Genomic DNA, 18,006 nt, shown 5'->3' on the forward strand with positions numbered 1-18,006 from the left:
AATTATTGTTACATTGAAGACTAATTGCCGGAATGCAGGGCTGGGTAAGGAACCGATTAATTACGAATGTAACAATAGTAATTGAGTCTACGGTTTCATTGCGTTATTTTTACATAAATGCACTTCAATGTTCGCTGGGACTAGTTATATGTATCAAAATAAAACTTGAACAATTTTATTTGGATTTTACAACAATGCATACAATGCATTTTAATTTTATTTACAATGACAGTTTTTTGGGGCATGTTTTAGTCCGACGTATTTTGGTGAAACCACTCTAAGCAGCCTTTACAAACGAGTGATGCAGCAATGTGCACGTCAGTATTGCATACTGTACAATTCCATTCTGCACTATCGAATGACTATTGTGGGTTATTATATGATTTTAAGTTCACCTCGCTCCGATTTCAATATCCAACTTAGCATAGCTGAAAAACCTAATAAAACTTAAAAACTTAAAAGTCAATTTGAATGCAATTAATGTTAACAGTAACTGTGGCCAACATTCATTCGTTCATCGTTGTTCGTTAATTGGCGAAAAAAATAAGCAACAAAACTAGGGAAGGTTTAGTTTAAGTTTAATAAATCTACCGTACGTTGAAGTGCAGTGATGTAACAATAACTCAATTAAATATTATTGTTACATTCGTAATTAATCGGATCCGTACCCCACCCCGTATTCCGGCAATTAGTCTCCAATGTAACAATAATTATTTTATTATTGTTACATTTCCATGTCACCGTAGCCAGTGCCTTATAGATATGTGTTAGCATGAGTAGTCTCAGCTGATCCGGCTACATAATATGTCATGATATGTGATTCAATTGGTAGTAAGTAACGAATACAGGTTATTTCTAGCATGATTATGTTGATGTTATACAGTTAAACGCGAAAATAATTTCAATTAAAAGGGAAAAATAACGACGGATTTGAAAAAGGGGGGGGGGGGGGCTAAAAAATATTTTCCTGTCCCTAAGTACCTATGAGATAAACCAGGAGTAAACCAAATTGGTTTTAAAGACAACTACTTTGAATAAAAATTACCGATGTTGTCGACGACTTAAGAGGATGAGTGATAAATATTCTATAATACACATCTTACGATGCATAAACACGGTAATATGTTTCAGCATTTCGTGTGTATTTCAGTCTATATGCCACCTAATTAACCACCGAGGTGACCTCCGAAAACTACCGACGGTCATATAACCCGATATAAGCATAGATATAAATAGATAGTAATTCGTGCAATTAGATTTTTCTAGGTCTGTTTGATTTCATATTATAGGTAAACAAAATAGGTTGATCATCGTTTTTACCTAACAATGAGCTTACATGGATCGAATTAGTCAAACAAAAAGTTTATCATTCGGTTTCACTTTCAATGTTGACATTATTTTTCTTTTAATAGCTGAACACGCCTAGTTCATGGGTTACCCTCTCTGGGGTTAAATTGAAGGCCACATAATTATGAATTGAATTGAATACTTTAATGTTTTTCATGTTGAGGCCTTCTAAAGCCAACTATATTCAGTGACTTCCCGATTGTCCTACATTTTGGAAGTACAGGTAAAAAAGTATAATGAAATTTTGTGGGACAATCCAGAATGTGTTATTGGTACTGGCGCATTGCATTTGCGCCAATTTCTTAAAAATCCAATCTTTCATTTGCGCCAAACTTCAAAAACTTCATTTGCGCCATTTCACAGGTAATACAGGTAACATATAACGGATCGAATGCATTCATTGTTGTATCGTGAATAAGATCTGTTTTTACAGTATTTCTCCTGTACTCATTTTAATACAAAACTGAGGTTTAGAATTATAAAGTGTTCACATGTTTTAGGTGTATAGATGGACATTGTCAGTTCAGAGACAAACAGAGGAAATTTGTATTTGTTTTATGATCACAAGCTTATCATATGCATCATAAAAAAAATTCGTGCCATAAAACTTGCAAAGCCAGAATAACAACTGAAATTGATAGAATTATAATTTTACTATACTGTATAATGCTGAGAACTGTCTCGCAATGTTACTCCTTTTTAAATATGTTCAAAGTAACAGAACTAAGTTTTAACGAAATACCTTGTTTGGTTTTATGATGACTGATTTCTGATAATTATGTTTTATTATGCAAACACAAACTGTCTTTATCATTAAGAGTCCGCTTTTTGGGAAAAAAAATCAATGTTTTAAACTATTTACCTGTATTATTGGCGCAAATGAAAGATTATTTTTGGTGGAAATGAAATGCCAATTGACGCAAAAAGCAAAGCAAAGCACCGAGTAGGATACATGGAAAGGTTGAATGTGGGACAATCGGGAATTGTTTTGATGTGGATTACTTTGGTTTTTTTTTTTTAGTGTGAAGCAGGTATAGTTACAGGTAAATAATCAGTGTAAAAAATAATATATGAAATCGCATGAATAAATTATAATATTTACATATTTTATTTTGCACGGAAATGGTACAATTGAAGTTTCGTCAAACATAGTATATGCATCATTCTAACTAAAAGAAATAACACATATCAAGCACTTCTCAATTCTTCATTAATGTGTACTAAAATGTTGCATTTAAGAACACAAAGTAAACATGCTTGAAACAAGAAAACCCACATATAAACAGCTGAATTCATATGTCACCAAGAGCAGATACTATAGAAAACACACAATGTAGAAGGTACAACAAAAGCATACAAAAACTTTACGACACAAGAGATGATTTTAGATTCCTAATTGTGAACTTTCCATTTTTATGAAGCAACGTACCAGCAGCGCCTGCATACGGAGAATATCTCTCCCAATTGATACGATATTCCCGGGCCTATATTTCCTATCATGATTTCCTTGATAAAGTGAGTCATTAAACCAAGAGTTCGAAATGATGAGGTTGAAACCATCCCTTTGTGAATTTTACGGACGCCATCACGAGTTTGTTGACCGTTATAGAATATACGTTTCACAGATGATATCGGATATGTTCCTTATGTCGTTCCTTTTCACGAATTTGACCTACCGAATTAGACTATTCATCGGGTTTGTTTTCATGAGCAACACGACGGGTGCAACATGTGGATCAGGATCTGCTTACCCTTGCGGAGCACATGAGACCACCCCCGGTTTTTAGTGGGGTTCGTGTTGCTTAGTCTTTAGTTTTCTATGTTGTGTCTCCTGTACTATTATTTGACTGTTTGTCTTTTTCTTTTTTAACCATGGCATTGTCTATGAGTTTGACAGTCCCTCTGGTATCTTTCGCCTCTTCTTATATATAATATAAGCACAACAATAAAGAACACACAATAAATAAGTGCAACAATAAATCATCCACAATACATAACATAAACATCATTACAGATCATAGAGTTGCAACACATGTAGTCCAAGCAGGGACATATATATAATTATGCCCTACCTACGATAGTAGAGGAGCATTATATTTTCTGGTCTGTGGGCCTCCGTTCGTCCGTCTGTTTGTCCGTCCGTTCGGTCGTCCCGCTTCAGGTTAAAGTTTTTGGTCAAGATAGTTTTTGATGAAGTTGAAGTCCAATCAACTTGAAACTTAGTACACATGTTCCCCATGATATGATCTTTCTAATTTTAATGCCAAATTAAAGTTTTGACCCCAATTTCACGGTCCACTGAACATAGAAAATGAAAGTGCAAAGTTCAGGTTAAAGTTTTGGTTAAAGTTTTTGGTCAAGGTAGTTTTTGATGAAGTTGAAGTCACACCAACTTGAAACTTAGTACACATGTTCCCTATGATATGATCTTTCTAATTTTAATTCCAAATTAAAGTTTTGACCCCAATTTCACAGTCCACTGAACATGGAAAATGATAGTGCGAGTGGGGCATCCGTATACTATGGACACATTCTTGTTTTATATGTACATGTATCTGGTCAAAGTGTATATAACAAATACGAGGCAACGTGTTAGCATACTGCCAAACACTCACTTCGCCATGTCTATTCATGCATGTGGTACCAGAAAAAGAACTTCTGTCCTATGTATAAGTTGCTAAAAGTGTCTCTTTATTATCGGTCACGAGTTTTGATGACTGCACTTTTAGCCAGATACACTAGGTATGTTAAAAAAACCTTCACTGGTGATCCCTTGAACGGATAAACTGGCAGAATTCTGGACAGCTTTGTTAGCAATAAAGTAAGTTGTTGGAGGAGAAACCTATATAATTTTGCCGCACCTTTTTTGGGGGGCTAAAATGAATATTATTCAATTGAAAATAACAGGAAATTTAAAGAAGGCACTGATTGACTTTAACAAACTGTCCGAACGTGGCTGTGTACTTGACAACATCCAGCACAGAAAAACGGATGACCCACTATATATGGCAAGCGATTTTTCAGTAGTATTGCATGTCTGAAGAAGACGAGGACGGCCATAGGGGTGTCCGAGTTATCACGTAATAACTTTTTTATAGTATACGGATATGGATAGTAAAGTGCACATTGCTAGAAAACAAAGAAATATCGATGTCATCGTCAAATACGTTAATAAAGTAATAAAGTAATACAAATAGACAGGAAATACTAAAAAAAACAAAAAAACATTGATTAACAAAATTTTAATCTGCTAACAGAGTCCCTGTGATCTGGAGTAGTATCTTTAAGGTAACACGATACCGAATGGCATATCTCCCGATTTCCAAAATTTTTGGCATACGTGTACTTTGAATCGAGTTACATCGGAATATGTAATAAAAAATGGGGGTCACCATTTTTGTTTTTTTGTTATTTTCATAGGAAAACGTCAATTTTGGCGACAAATTTACTTAGGTATATAGGGGAAATGCCTTTTTTTCGGCTTACTTTTTTAGATTTTCGAATGGATGGCTATTTTCTTATATACGGAGAAAAACAAAAAACTAACATAATATCCAGGATTGCATAGTGAATCCATACACGTATAGAAACTCATATGTCACCATCCTTGTTTTTGAAATAAATGGCTTCAAAGTTGATCAATAGGCCTAGAATTTGACCAAAAACGTGTGACGTTATGGTTTACGGAATATAACGTTATTCCTTCTCAGGGAAATGGAGAAAGAAATATGTGTCGGGATCTGAATGAGTATATTTTATTTTCATTTCCTCTGTTGACTGTCGTAAAGTTCCTAGTAATGCAATATAAAATTCTACTGAATCAGATATAATTTTATTTCGTCCTGCACATGGAATTTCACTCATATAAATTAATATTAAAATCGTCTGATTTTCATATCAAACGAGCATATATACTTGCAACTTGCGTGAACAGGTTCCATGGGAATATCATAATAATAGTTCCGGAATTTTGTACACGTTAAATTCACGTAAATATTTGAAATAAAATTATTTAAATAATATCTTTGTTCTAAAATTTGATTAAAACCATAAAAAATACCATCAGATTTTTGTTAAGTTTATGTGAAAATTAAATGAAACATTTCACGTGAGATTCATCCAATTACTGATTTTTAACTCCATCATATTAGACAATGATGGTATCATCACTGCATCCCGTGATGCAGAAATATAGTATTTTAAAAAAATTGATTCATTTAACAGTTTTTAATTGCTCGGTTTCATGGTTGTTTAACGTTCAGTGGCAAATAGTTCATGCATGTTCGGGACGGCACAATACAATTTTGAAGACAGTTGTTTATAAAAGACACATTTGATGCACCAGTCAAAAAAGATTAAACATTTGTGAAAATTATGAAGAAAAATAATGATCCTGATAAAATACACATTCCAAAAAATTTACGGGATTAACGGTCGAACGGACAAATGTTAAACAATATGATGATACGTGCTCTATAGGTAATTTGGTGACCATGCATATTTTTGAATATGCAGTTCATATAATGGTAATTTGGAGATCTGAAATGTAGTAGCAATGTAAGAAGGCTAGTATTTCCGTCATTTCGTCTTTGGTGGAAAGTTCATTAATTGGAAATTTAACCGCAACTCCTTATATTTCATTATGGTTTGAATTTTCTAGAAAAGAGCAAAAGTTTTAAGACTTAAACTAATATTTACCAAGAGACTGAAATGTTACTGTGACAATTATACTACACATACTGAAAATTTTCCAATGTTTACTAAAACTACAAATAAGAAGTGTATTTAGATACTATTCCAATTAGCATTAGTCACATTTTCTTGATGTCTTCAATGTGTTGATGTCGTATAATTAATGCCCAGCTGTTGCTATTTTATAAATTGCACATCACATATCTCTATTTATCATTCTATCAGCCAACTTTTGTACAAATAACATGTACATGTACACATTTTTTTTTATTTGTACTTGTACTTTTACAAATAAAGTCTCATGTTACCCCACTTCCATAATGAGCAAGCGGTAACGTAGATATTTAGTTTTGCGTAACTTTTCAATTTTGGTCTTCCTCGCGGTCTGAGTTTAAACTTTGTCGAAATTTTTTGAAAAAAATAGAGGCAATGATTCAAATTTTAACAACTAAAGTTCCAAGTGACGGGTGTAAATTGTAGGATTGATTGATTTGATTATTGGTTGGTTAACGTCCAGTGGAAAATATTTCGTGCATGTTTAGGACGAGAACAAGTTAACAATAAATACAATAGGTAGGTTTTGCAATAGAGGCAGGGCATCCGCGATGATGGTCGGGAAAATTTTAACTGACGCTATACATGTATATATATACTTGTTCTAAAAACTAATTTTAAGAAAGAAACTTTCCGGGCCTTTTCCGACGCCTAGTATGCGAGCAAAATGGCCCTAAGAGCCTAAAAGGTAACTTTGTTAATTTTCTTTCAGTCGTTTTGTTTCCCAACTTGTACATGTACATTATTTCCAACTCAAAACTGAAAGAACACCGAATACCCATGCAAGCGTAAATTAACACGAATATGAAATCTAAATGATTTCAAGATCTTGCTTTTTAACAGTCTCTTGCCGTTTGAATAATTAAAAGTCAGTCGTTTGCATGTAAATTTCGAGAAAAAAATTATAACGGAATCAGGGAAGACGGAACCGGTCTGACTACAGCCAGCCCCAACTATCAACTTTGTAGACGCAAGCGGATACTCGGCACTGGCTTCATTCAGACTGTAACGGAACCTGAATTTTGTTATTTTATTTTTGCCGAATCAAGTGCACTCACACCACATCTTCCTATATCTATACCAAGAATAAAAATAAAGTGATAAAACTGTATCTGTTATGCATAAGAACATATATAGATAAAGCATGCAGATGCTTAAATATCAAAGAAACAGAATATTCAAAAAGTAAAGTAATACTTTTTAAAGATTAATAATGAGCAGAATGATTGCCGGAAAACGATAAAACCATCTATATCAAATAACCGCTACATATTGTATCAAAACTCTCGGCACTCTGCATCTAGGGAAAGTTACCGTTAAAAATGTCACACAAAACTCGCTGCATTGGCTTATAAATATGTATGAACGTTATTCGATAACGTCAGGAACGACAACTCATGGTGTAACGTCATTCGGTATCGTGTTACCTTAAGAACATCAAATACAGTACAAATCCTTGTTTTCATGTAACAATAACGTAATGTAACCGTAGCCTCAATAATTATTTTTACAATCGTAATTAATCGGTTCCTTACCCAACTTTGCATTCCCTCAATTATTCTCCAATGTAACAATAATATTTTTATTATTGTTACATTTCTATGTAACCGTAGCCAGTGCCATAAATTAGTTTTGAACGAAAATTTTATGATGAACAGATTATGAACAGATTGGATTTATCTCCCTTGTTTACCAATCTTCTAAATTTGAGTAAGAAAAAGCAGAAACGATCTAAACAAAGTCATGAACTTCACTCCTCCTGATAAGTTTGCAGAAGAATGGAAAAAGCGTATTTCAGACATTTCAAATTCAGAAGTAAAAACGGTAAAAGTTTTTAACATCAAATAAGCAAATAATTTGCATTCTGATGTGTTTATAAAAAGTGTACATACAAGCTTAAGTCTGTCAAAGATGTTTGATGGTTAAAACAAAGTGCATACTATATTATTTGCAGGGTTTATCAAAGCAGTAAATATTGAGTGATTTTTTGAAGAACTTTCGAGTTAGATCTTTAATTGACTCTGCTCTGTTAGACTTGTTGTGTTAAAATTGACATGTAAGTTCTGAAGGGTCTCTACGGTATCTGGATGATTCGTTCCAACTCCGATTCGTCCCAACAAATTCGTCCCAAGTTGCTTGGACAATTCGTTCCAACTTTTTCCAAAACTTGTCAGTTCGTTCCAACTTATTCAAGAACAGTATTAAACAATATTAACCATTTACATAGCCTTATTATTTTAATTTATAATGCTGTACTTATAAATGAATAAATCACAATTATACATTTTATAATAATTTGAATAGGCAGGAGGCAAATATACACATCCAATAAAATAATCAAACCCACAAGTTGATATATCCTTTGACACCTTGAGCCATGTAATTGTATCGTTCTGAATATCAACTACTTCAACATACTTTGCAAAACAGTTTTTTATTAACAAATATAGTCCACCACCTTGTTTATATTTACTTTTTAGTAATGGGACTGGCTTACAAATATAACCATCTACAATATCATCAAATGACTTATCGATCCAACACTCAGACAAAATAACATAAATATTTGTTAAAATCGAACCATAAAAGCCTTCAAAGATATTACTGAAAAATGATCTTTTAATATGAAAATATCAAATATGATACATAAAATTGACAAGAAATTGATGATTTTTGCCGTGAACTATAGGTTGATTTACACAAAAACAGTGATATACGGACATGAACAGTATAAGAAAGTTGGAACACATTGTTAAAACTGATTGAAAAACGATCTATTATATGAAATATACATAAAAAAAATTGACAAGGAATTGACGATTTTTGCCGTGCACAGTGGGTTGATTTACACAATTACAGTGATTTACGGACATACACATTATAAATAAGTTGGAACAAATTGTTAAGTCTGATTAATAATGAACTATATAAATCAGTTGGAACAAATTGTTAAGTCTGATTAATAATAAAATAAATCAGTTGGTACGAATTGACAATTGACTTGGTACGAATTGTCCAAATCTGGAACGAACTGGTTTGGAACGAATCGGACTTGGAACGAATTGACTAGCATTCGTTCTGAAGACATATTCCATACAGAGTCATGATCATATATAAAATCTATACACCAATCTACATTTATGAATGAGTTACACAGGTTGACCCAAGCTGAGACCCAAGTTCAAATAGTGTAATGACATCATTGAACAATCTGGTTGTTCTGTGACATAACATCATAAGCGCTGTGACAAAGTAAATATTCAGGAAAGTGCACAAATACAAACATCAACTATTTGATAGAATCAATAGATACAAGAAGATGTGGATCCAAGTCAAAGTTTATAAAAGTAAACCATTACTATTTGGAAATCTGCACTGGTTGACCCAGAGAATCTGCTCTCAAGTTTCCATTGTGGCGACATATATTATCTATAATGACAAAAAAATTTTACAGGAACCTTTGTGATGTCCAGTAATGGCAGACAAATAGCGACAGGTTTATGAAATCATTCCCCTTAATAATTGGTATTATTGACTTTTGACTATCATTAAAAGTGTTGTCAAAAGTGTAAAACATTTCCAAATAGAAATTAGAAGTTTTAAACTTATCAATGCCTTTCACGGATTTTGAAGCCATGTTGAACAGGGGTAGATTTTCATAATTGATGTAAAAATGGTTATAAATAAGGGAAACATCATTGCAACAGAATTGTTACTTGGGAATATGCATAGGATTTTCCTGTACTTTCATACTACTTGTATTTCCAGCTCTATCCTCCAAATCTGCCCCCTATACATGCTTTACAATTATTTATATGGCTGCAATAAACATGATCCTCGATTCGAAGTCTGACATTGTTCTGACTTTATGGTCTGATCATACATTTTGTACAATCGACAATCCAGTTTATTTCACTTTATTCATTCTTGATATTTTGATATCCCAAGTCTGACATAAACATTTAATCAATGATATGAAGCAGGTGTACTGTTACCTGTGAAAAGGGCCTAAGTCAGTAATAATTTAATTTTTGAATAGTTTTTGGTAATAGACCATTTTCAAATTACCAACTTTTGACTCTGGATTATATAATTTTTGACAGGTTACCTACTATGTGGTTAGACATTCTAGTACTTGGTCAAGTAAAAGCAACCAAAAAAAGTAATAATCAGTGCAATTTTGGGGGGAAGGTTTACTGTTTTCCAATAGTCTAAATTGATAACTACGTTCAAACCTATGATTGCGTTGGATAAAAACCGCAATTTTTATACGTGTGCATGTAAATCAAATTTCGTTGTAGAAGGGTCTAAATACAGCACAAACAACATTTTCCAAAAGACCAAGAAAGGGAAAAAGTATATGTTAACAAAACGCATTTGACTAACAGGTCGAACAACTGATGTTCTTAAACCCTGCTGACTGCCATTGGCGATTGCCAAATAAATTGATCACAAGTTGTAACAAAATGGATCTTAATATTAATTTAATACTAAACAGAAACCAATAAACTTGTGGCAAAGATGTTATACCACAAACATGAGGTGTCAAATTTTTTTTGTACACCAGACCTAGATTTCGACAATAAATGTCTGTTCAGTGATGTTAGGGATCGAAACGGTATTTGGAAGGCCATAAAATTTACCTCAATTTAGGATAGACTCTTGAATTTAAAGAGTCAAAATAGGATGAACAGATCATATAAACCGGAGGGAAAATATGATACAAGCCCAAACAAATAAATCTAAACAAGTCTAAATTGAAAACTACGTTCAAACCTATGATTGCGGTGGATAAAAACATTCTTCACCAGTTATAATGCCCTGGCATTTATTCACATGTCTGACTGCTTTAAATGTCTGTGTATGCTAAATGGGCTGTCCTCCGGGTGCGGAAGTTTCTCGCTACATTAAAGACCCATTGGTGGCCATCGGCTGTTGTCTGCTCTATGGTCGGGTTGTTGTCGCTTTGACACATTCCCCATTTTCCTTTCTCAATTTTGCTCAATTTATCTCCTTCTATTTGTTTACACTCATATGAGGTAGTGCGACGTAATCAGTCAAACAAACTTAATTAGATTAACTCTTTAAGGAACGATCATTTTCATTGGTCAATTCAAACCTTCGACCTCACACCTACGAAAATAGAACACACGTACTATAACGTTGAATGGACTGATCAATATTCACGTAGCTGGTCAAGGTCGTTTAAAGCTTCCATCGTCGTATTTACGTACATGATTGTGTTCTTGATTATGCAATCACAATTCTAGCTTTTATAAATGTGCATGTGAAATTCATTGGTTTTATAATTTTCTGCAATTGATAGTAAAATTTTAAACTTTAAAATCTTAACAGTTTTCACATCGAAATATTTAATTCAAATTTGTCCTCAGGATCTAGGGACGACACCAAAAGTTCAATGAAAAATAAAAAAAAACTCAATCCACATATTTTTTTCATTGACTCTTCCCCCCCCCCCCAAGTTGCTCATCCTGTCTTTTCTTTCACTCAATGGACTCGATGAATTAGCATTGTACTTGAAAAATGAAACCGTACTTTTCTACAAACACTTCATATTCTTTGACAAGTTTTAGGTATTCCACATAGGATAGTGATTTTTTTCTGATTCCATTTACTTGAGAAAAAAAATCCCGAAATTGTTTTAAAGTAAATTCATAACATGTAACCAACCATGCTTTGTTAAAAAAAACGCAGATGGCAAACCATGGCACAGGGGAATTAAATGTAGTTTATAAACTCCAACGATATACTTCATGAGGTTTTGCTATTCTCGGTTGAAAAACGAACGTAATTTGTATATTGTAAATATGTACATGTAAATAGAAACAATCAGTTTTTAAAAAAAGTGTTTATTCATAAAATGTTTTGATAAAAAGGTGAGTTTCTTCTTGTACATACATTTAGTCATCCTTAATTTCTTGATATTTTGTTTATCAGTTTATCATACATGTTTCGTTTTGTATTTCATTTTAAATACGAATACATACTACATGTACTTTAGCGAATAGTTCAACAATGTTATGCAGCTCTATTCTTACAGTATAAAATTAAAAAATAAATGTTCATCCATTTAAAATCGAAAACAGTACATTTATATTTAAAAAAGAAGATGTGGTATGATTGCCCTTCTGATCCCTTCTGTCCGCTGGGCGTCCGTTTTTTTACGGATGTGTTCTTAAAAAGTGACAAATCCTAACTGCGGGATAAGACCTTGTATACTATAAATACATATATAAAAAAAGATGTGGTATGATTGCCAATGAGACAACTCTCCACAAGAGACCAAAATAACACAGAAATTAACAACGTACAGCTTTCAATAATGAGCAAAGCCCATATCGCAAAGTCAGCCATAAAAGGCCCCGAAATGACAATGTAAAACAATTCAAACGAGAATTGTTCCTTATAAACTACGACATTTCTCACAAGTATTAATTTATTATTTTGTTCAACACATGCAAAAGAACTGAATAATCTTCGCCGATGTAACATTTCAATTTATTACAACAACATGCCTTCACTGAATTCATTCAGGTGCACAAATGATACGATTAAAGTTATTTTGTTTCTATTTTGGGGGACAATTTCCTCCGTTTATGGTACGCTTAGCTACTGTGTGTATGTTTTATAGCATGAAAATAATAAAAGAGGAATGTCAGTGCAACCCATCATTAATTATTGAAATGGATCAGTATTATGAGATACTTATTATAAGTGACTACGACATTGTTAGGATTATAACCTACCGTCAGTATGAAAGAAATTAAAAGTGGTTCATATATTCATATATTCATTCGTATAAAAGCGGCACATGCATTTTATTTTATCCTTATATTTCTCATTATGCGGTACACGATAATTGAGTTGCTGCATGCATAAAGAACTTAGAATATTACTTAATACAAAATATCAGTATAATATTTCGACCCCACTATTTGAAGTTAACAAAAGATTTATTTAATTCTTTTGACCAAAGGTTTGTAAACTAACGTTCGTAGTAACATAGTACATTCCATTGTCGGTCACCTGTGTCAATTCACGTGCACACTGACTACATTGTTGTTGTATTTGAATCTTTCGGCCAATGAAATGAGAAGTTGCAAGTTGTTTGTTTATGATACGCCAGAATGTTATCAATGAACTATCAAATGCTAAACTTCACTGCATTTCACTGTAATTTAACATCAATGCTTTTGTATTCTACACTAATAAAATATCTTATCTTATCTTGTACTTTTATTATTTTGAATTTATTCTATAAAAAAAAAAAATTCATCAATAAAACTCTTATTCTTTAATATAAATTGTTTTATAATAAACTGTGAAGGTCTTTCTAGAAAATCAACTAAGGTTAGTCTATGTCATGTATGTCTTCAATGGCAAAGTTTTCTCATTCAACTGCAAAAAAACTCTTCGGAGCTCTCTTTTAGTTTTAGAGTCTGCTCCTTTTTTGAATTTTAGTCACAGAACCATATCAAACATATTGGTAGAAAAGAGTTATTGCTCTGTGAAGGGCAATGTGTTGAACTTTACTTGAAACACTATACGGGTTTGAAATTATTTGAAATATTAAGATATTTTATTAGTGGAGAATATATAACAAAAGCATTGATGTTAAATCAAACAAATAGAAATCACAAACATTTTACAAAAACATTCACAACTTTTGGTTTTGCATTTAAGTCCTTATTAGTATATTACATAAAACAGAGATAAAAAAAAAAATGCTGCCGTCATGTACCTCCATCATATTTATTCTTATACTGTACATGCTTAATGTGATGTAAGGATAAATAGTGCCCAATCATTAATATACATATCAAACCATACATGTAAAATAAACAATTGATAGACGTCTGTTATGATTGTTTCTTTTTCTATCACAATACAGTGAATACTTCATATATTAAAGACATTTTAAATTTACAATTTACTGTTTTCTGTATGTATAGAGATTTTTTTATTTGCAATAAATTTCTTATATTATAAACATTTCATCCATGAACATAGTTTCCAGTCCAAATAAACAAAACAAGGGAGGTAAATATAAATAAATTTTTATAACAAATGTTTTTGGGGCTGAAAAAATAACACATCATATCTTTGGGTGAGATGACAAACCTTATTTAACAGTTAATTAGGTGCCCAAGCTAGATATTTGAGAACCAATGAATTAAAAAGGTATCTGTCATTTTTTCTTCTGTCTTCTTTCTCACACCTGAACTTATCTGCTGCATTGCTTGGAATCTGAAAGTTAGATGTACTTTATGGTTCGATAATATGTATAAGCTTTCATGTATAATTGAGCCAGATGTATTTGTTTGTGCATTAAAGTCTTTTTAAGATTTCAAGGATACTTTGGAAGGACAGAGAAAGTTTTGGATGTACATGTACTATACAGTCTCTTTCGGGGTGCTTTTTTTAGGGGGAAGGGTTTTTTTGTTGATGTTTTGTAATATTTTAATCCTTAGAACCAGGTTATTTTAAGAACATGTGATTCAAAATACATCCTCTATACATATTTTTGAATAAAGTTCCTGCAGAGAAACTGTTTACCATTCTAGAGGCTTAAATTGGTGTATATTATAGTGCATAATTGTTACAAACATGTTTACTTTTTAGATTGGTAATGGAAAAGATTTTCGCCCCTATAGACTCCCTTACTATTTTCTATTTTTTAGATGAATCTTTTTGATTTTTGTTTTAATTGACAAATTGTAATCTGATCTTGTTGTATTGATTGTTTTCATGAATATTTACCATTTCCTAGACAAAAAATGAATTAGTTTCACACAGTATGATTCATGTCAATCAAATCTTTGAAACATAAACCATGGTTATGAAGTTAAATGATTAGATCAATAATATTGTGTAATACTGTTATAGTTTGTCATCCTGATTTACCAAATGGAGAGACATGTAAAAATTGTAGTTATGTGTGATTGCTTGATGGAACATGTAATCTCTGGATGTATTGATTAAATTATTTGAAATTTCAAGTTTGCACCAAGGTAATTTAAAATTATGGATATTATGCTTTAACTTATTGCTTGGGGGAAAATGCCTAGATTAATGCCATGAAGAATTTTCTTACAGGATGACTGAAAAGATGTGTAGTCAAGCAAGAGTTATGGATGTTAGAAAACTGACAAAAAAATTTAGTCTGTTTTTTATAATAATGTTTATCAGAAATTAACTCACAAATTGGAGACAAAAAAATAAAGCCTTTTCAGAGTCTGATCAGAAAAAAAAGAAGAAATATTTGATGGTCTCCCATGAACTCTTATAACTTTACCCTTATGATTGATTGCTTGGTGTTTAACACCTCTTTCAGCACTATTGTGCTATTTCATTGTGGTCAGATTTTTTGGTGGAGGAAACTTTTCCTTTGACTGACTAACCCAGACAGACTGTTGGTAGGAAAACTGACAATCCTTGTCAATTGAGATTTAGAGTAGAGCAGTAGTTGAACTACTTAGACCACTACACCACTGAAACCTGTTTCCCTAATGATATCAGAAATGAGTTTTCTATAGTTTAATTGTCTAGCCTGCAACTTTTGTTGCAGAAAGCTCAACATAGGGATAGTGATGCGGAGTGACTGCAGTGTTAGTGAACCTCTTATTCTTAAAAGTTTAATATTTCAGAAGGTACATGTAGGTGACCTAGATCTTTCATACTTTGTATATAGATGCCTTATGTTATGAAGTTTCCATCTGTCATATCATATGTCCATTGTCCTTGACCTCATTTTCATGGTTCAGTGGCTACTTGAAATAAAAGTAAAGATTTTTAGATGGGTAATAGGATAACTATATTTGGTATGTGCGTACCTTGCAAGATCGTCATGCCCGTCAAACAGTTTTCACTTGACCTTAACCTAATTTCATGAATGATCAGTTAACAAGGTTAAGTTTTCATTGTTAAGTCCATATCACAGATACTATAGGCAATAGGTCTACTATATTTGTTGTATGGAATGACTGTAAGGTGTACATGTCCATCTGACAGGTGTCATCTGACCTTGACCTCATTTTCATGGTTCAGTGATTAAAGTTAAGTTTTTGTGTTTTGGTTTGTTGTTCTAATACTGTATGCAATGGGTCAACTACATTTGGTGTTAAACACATTTTATGATGTACATGTCAATCTAGCATGTTTTATTTAACCTTGACCTCATTTTCATTTTGACAGTTCATTGCTCAATGTTAAATTATAGGTTTTTGGTCTGTTTATCTAATATTAATAGCAATTGGTCAACTAAATTTGGTGTATGGAATGATTGTAAGGTGTACATGTCTGCCTGGCTGTGTTCATCTGACCTTGGACTCATTTTCATGGTTCATTGATCAATGTTTAATTTTCCTGGTTCAGTTTGTTTCTTTGTTGTGCAATGGTTCAACTATATTTAAAGCATATTTGGTGTATGGAATGATTGTAAGGTGTACATGTATTTCCAGTTTGGTTTATCTGACCTTGACCTCATTTTCGTTGATCAAGTTAAATTGATGTGATAATTGTTGGAAAATATTATATTTACTATTAGGACTGTCAACATAATATCAATGGTTAGGAAAGAAGACGAGACATTACAACATGTGCGCTCTTGTTACAAAATTAGCAGCAAAAGATGCTCTTCAAAATTCTGTCATTGCTTTGTTGGTTGTTACTTGTAGCAAACTAGTTAAAAATAAAAATTTCATCTCTTTGAGTCATCAGTGACATGAAACCTCTTGAATTATTACAAATTTTAAATGGCAACATTTTTTTTTTTCTAATTTCAGAGTATAATGATAGCCATTGGTGTAGCTATTATTACATTCCTGGTAGTTTTATTCTTTGGAGTATGGAAACTGAGGACAAAAGGTTGGTTTATATTACAGAATATCTGTTAACAGCTTAATTTATTAAGTTGGAATTGTATTACTGAAGAAGATAAATTAATAACATGACTATTTAAAGATGCTACAACCCGTTGATGAGGTTAAGTAATGTCTTATTTTTATCTGCAGTTTTGCCAAGCCGGACTGGGATGCCGAGAAAACCTAGGTTTAGAAAGAGAGATAAGATGCTGTTTTATGGAAGGAGAATGTTGAGAAAGGTATAGAGTTAATATATTTTGAATAAATTGCCCTCACAGAGGGTGCTGCATAATTAAAGCCTTTCAAGGGGCAGACCCATCATGCATGGCTTATTTATGTAAAGCTTTTACTCTCTGACTTTGACTACATGTCAACTAGGCAAATCCTGTTATAGATTATTTTAGTTTTTTGTAATTTATAAACATTCACTGGTAATATTTTTTCTAAATCTATTATCCCAAATCTTATTTGCTAATGTCTTATAACCTAGATAACATATAATATAATATAAACAAATGTTTTAGTTGTATAAAGAGGTTTACTGATGAAAAAAAACCAACACTTTATCTGTAATTTATATGGAATAAGAAGATGTGTTATAATTGCCAATGAGACAACACTCTACCTGAGACCAGATGACATAGAACTTAATAATTATAAGTCACAGTAAAGCCTTCAACAATGAGAAAAACACCTTGTGTTTTCCATAGCAAAACTTAGTACAAGTATTTGAAGTGGGAATGGAGGTGTATTGACAAAGAAAAGCTTTGCTAATAGCATTCCTTGCTTATCTCTCATCATTGATGTTATATTGATTGTTTATAACAGGGCAGCTTAGTAGCTACAGAAGTGGCCGGTTTGGCAAGTTTAATTCTGTGTTTTTCTGTATAGATTGCCACTGTCACATTATTCAGTTTCTTAGATTTAATACACATAATTGGATTGTTTCTACTCACTGACTACTTATTATCTTCCTGTGTGCTACTCATACTCTTTGTATAGTTTAGTTATTTCTAGTGTTGAAAATAAT

At 32.4% G+C, this 18,006-nt stretch overlaps 1 protein-coding gene across 4 annotated transcripts in view; it reads left to right on the top strand.

Moving 5' to 3' along the window:
- The first annotated feature begins 7,789 nt into the window (after positions 1-7,789).
- LOC143068117 (patatin-like phospholipase domain-containing protein 7) overlaps positions 7,790-18,006 on the top strand; it is a 108,100-nt gene continuing 97,883 nt past the window's right edge. The window contains exons 1-4 of one of the 4 annotated variants that reach the window (XM_076241915.1): positions 7,790-7,917; positions 16,899-16,980; positions 17,127-17,215; positions 17,805-17,837. In XM_076241915.1, the coding sequence (XP_076098030.1) occupies positions 7,837-7,917; positions 16,899-16,980; positions 17,127-17,215; positions 17,805-17,837 (285 nt within the window). In that variant the 5' untranslated portion in view covers positions 7,790-7,836. Of the gene's footprint in view, positions 7,918-14,994; positions 15,126-15,689; positions 15,723-16,898; positions 16,981-17,126; positions 17,216-17,804; positions 17,838-18,006 lie in introns of those variants that run through there. The other 3 variants (XM_076241918.1, XM_076241917.1, XM_076241916.1) reach the window with 3 other exon arrangements.

Source organism: Mytilus galloprovincialis, chromosome 3, assembly GCF_965363235.1.
Source record: "Mytilus galloprovincialis chromosome 3, xbMytGall1.hap1.1, whole genome shotgun sequence".
Classification (NCBI taxonomy): Eukaryota; Metazoa; Mollusca; class Bivalvia; order Mytilida; family Mytilidae; genus Mytilus; species Mytilus galloprovincialis.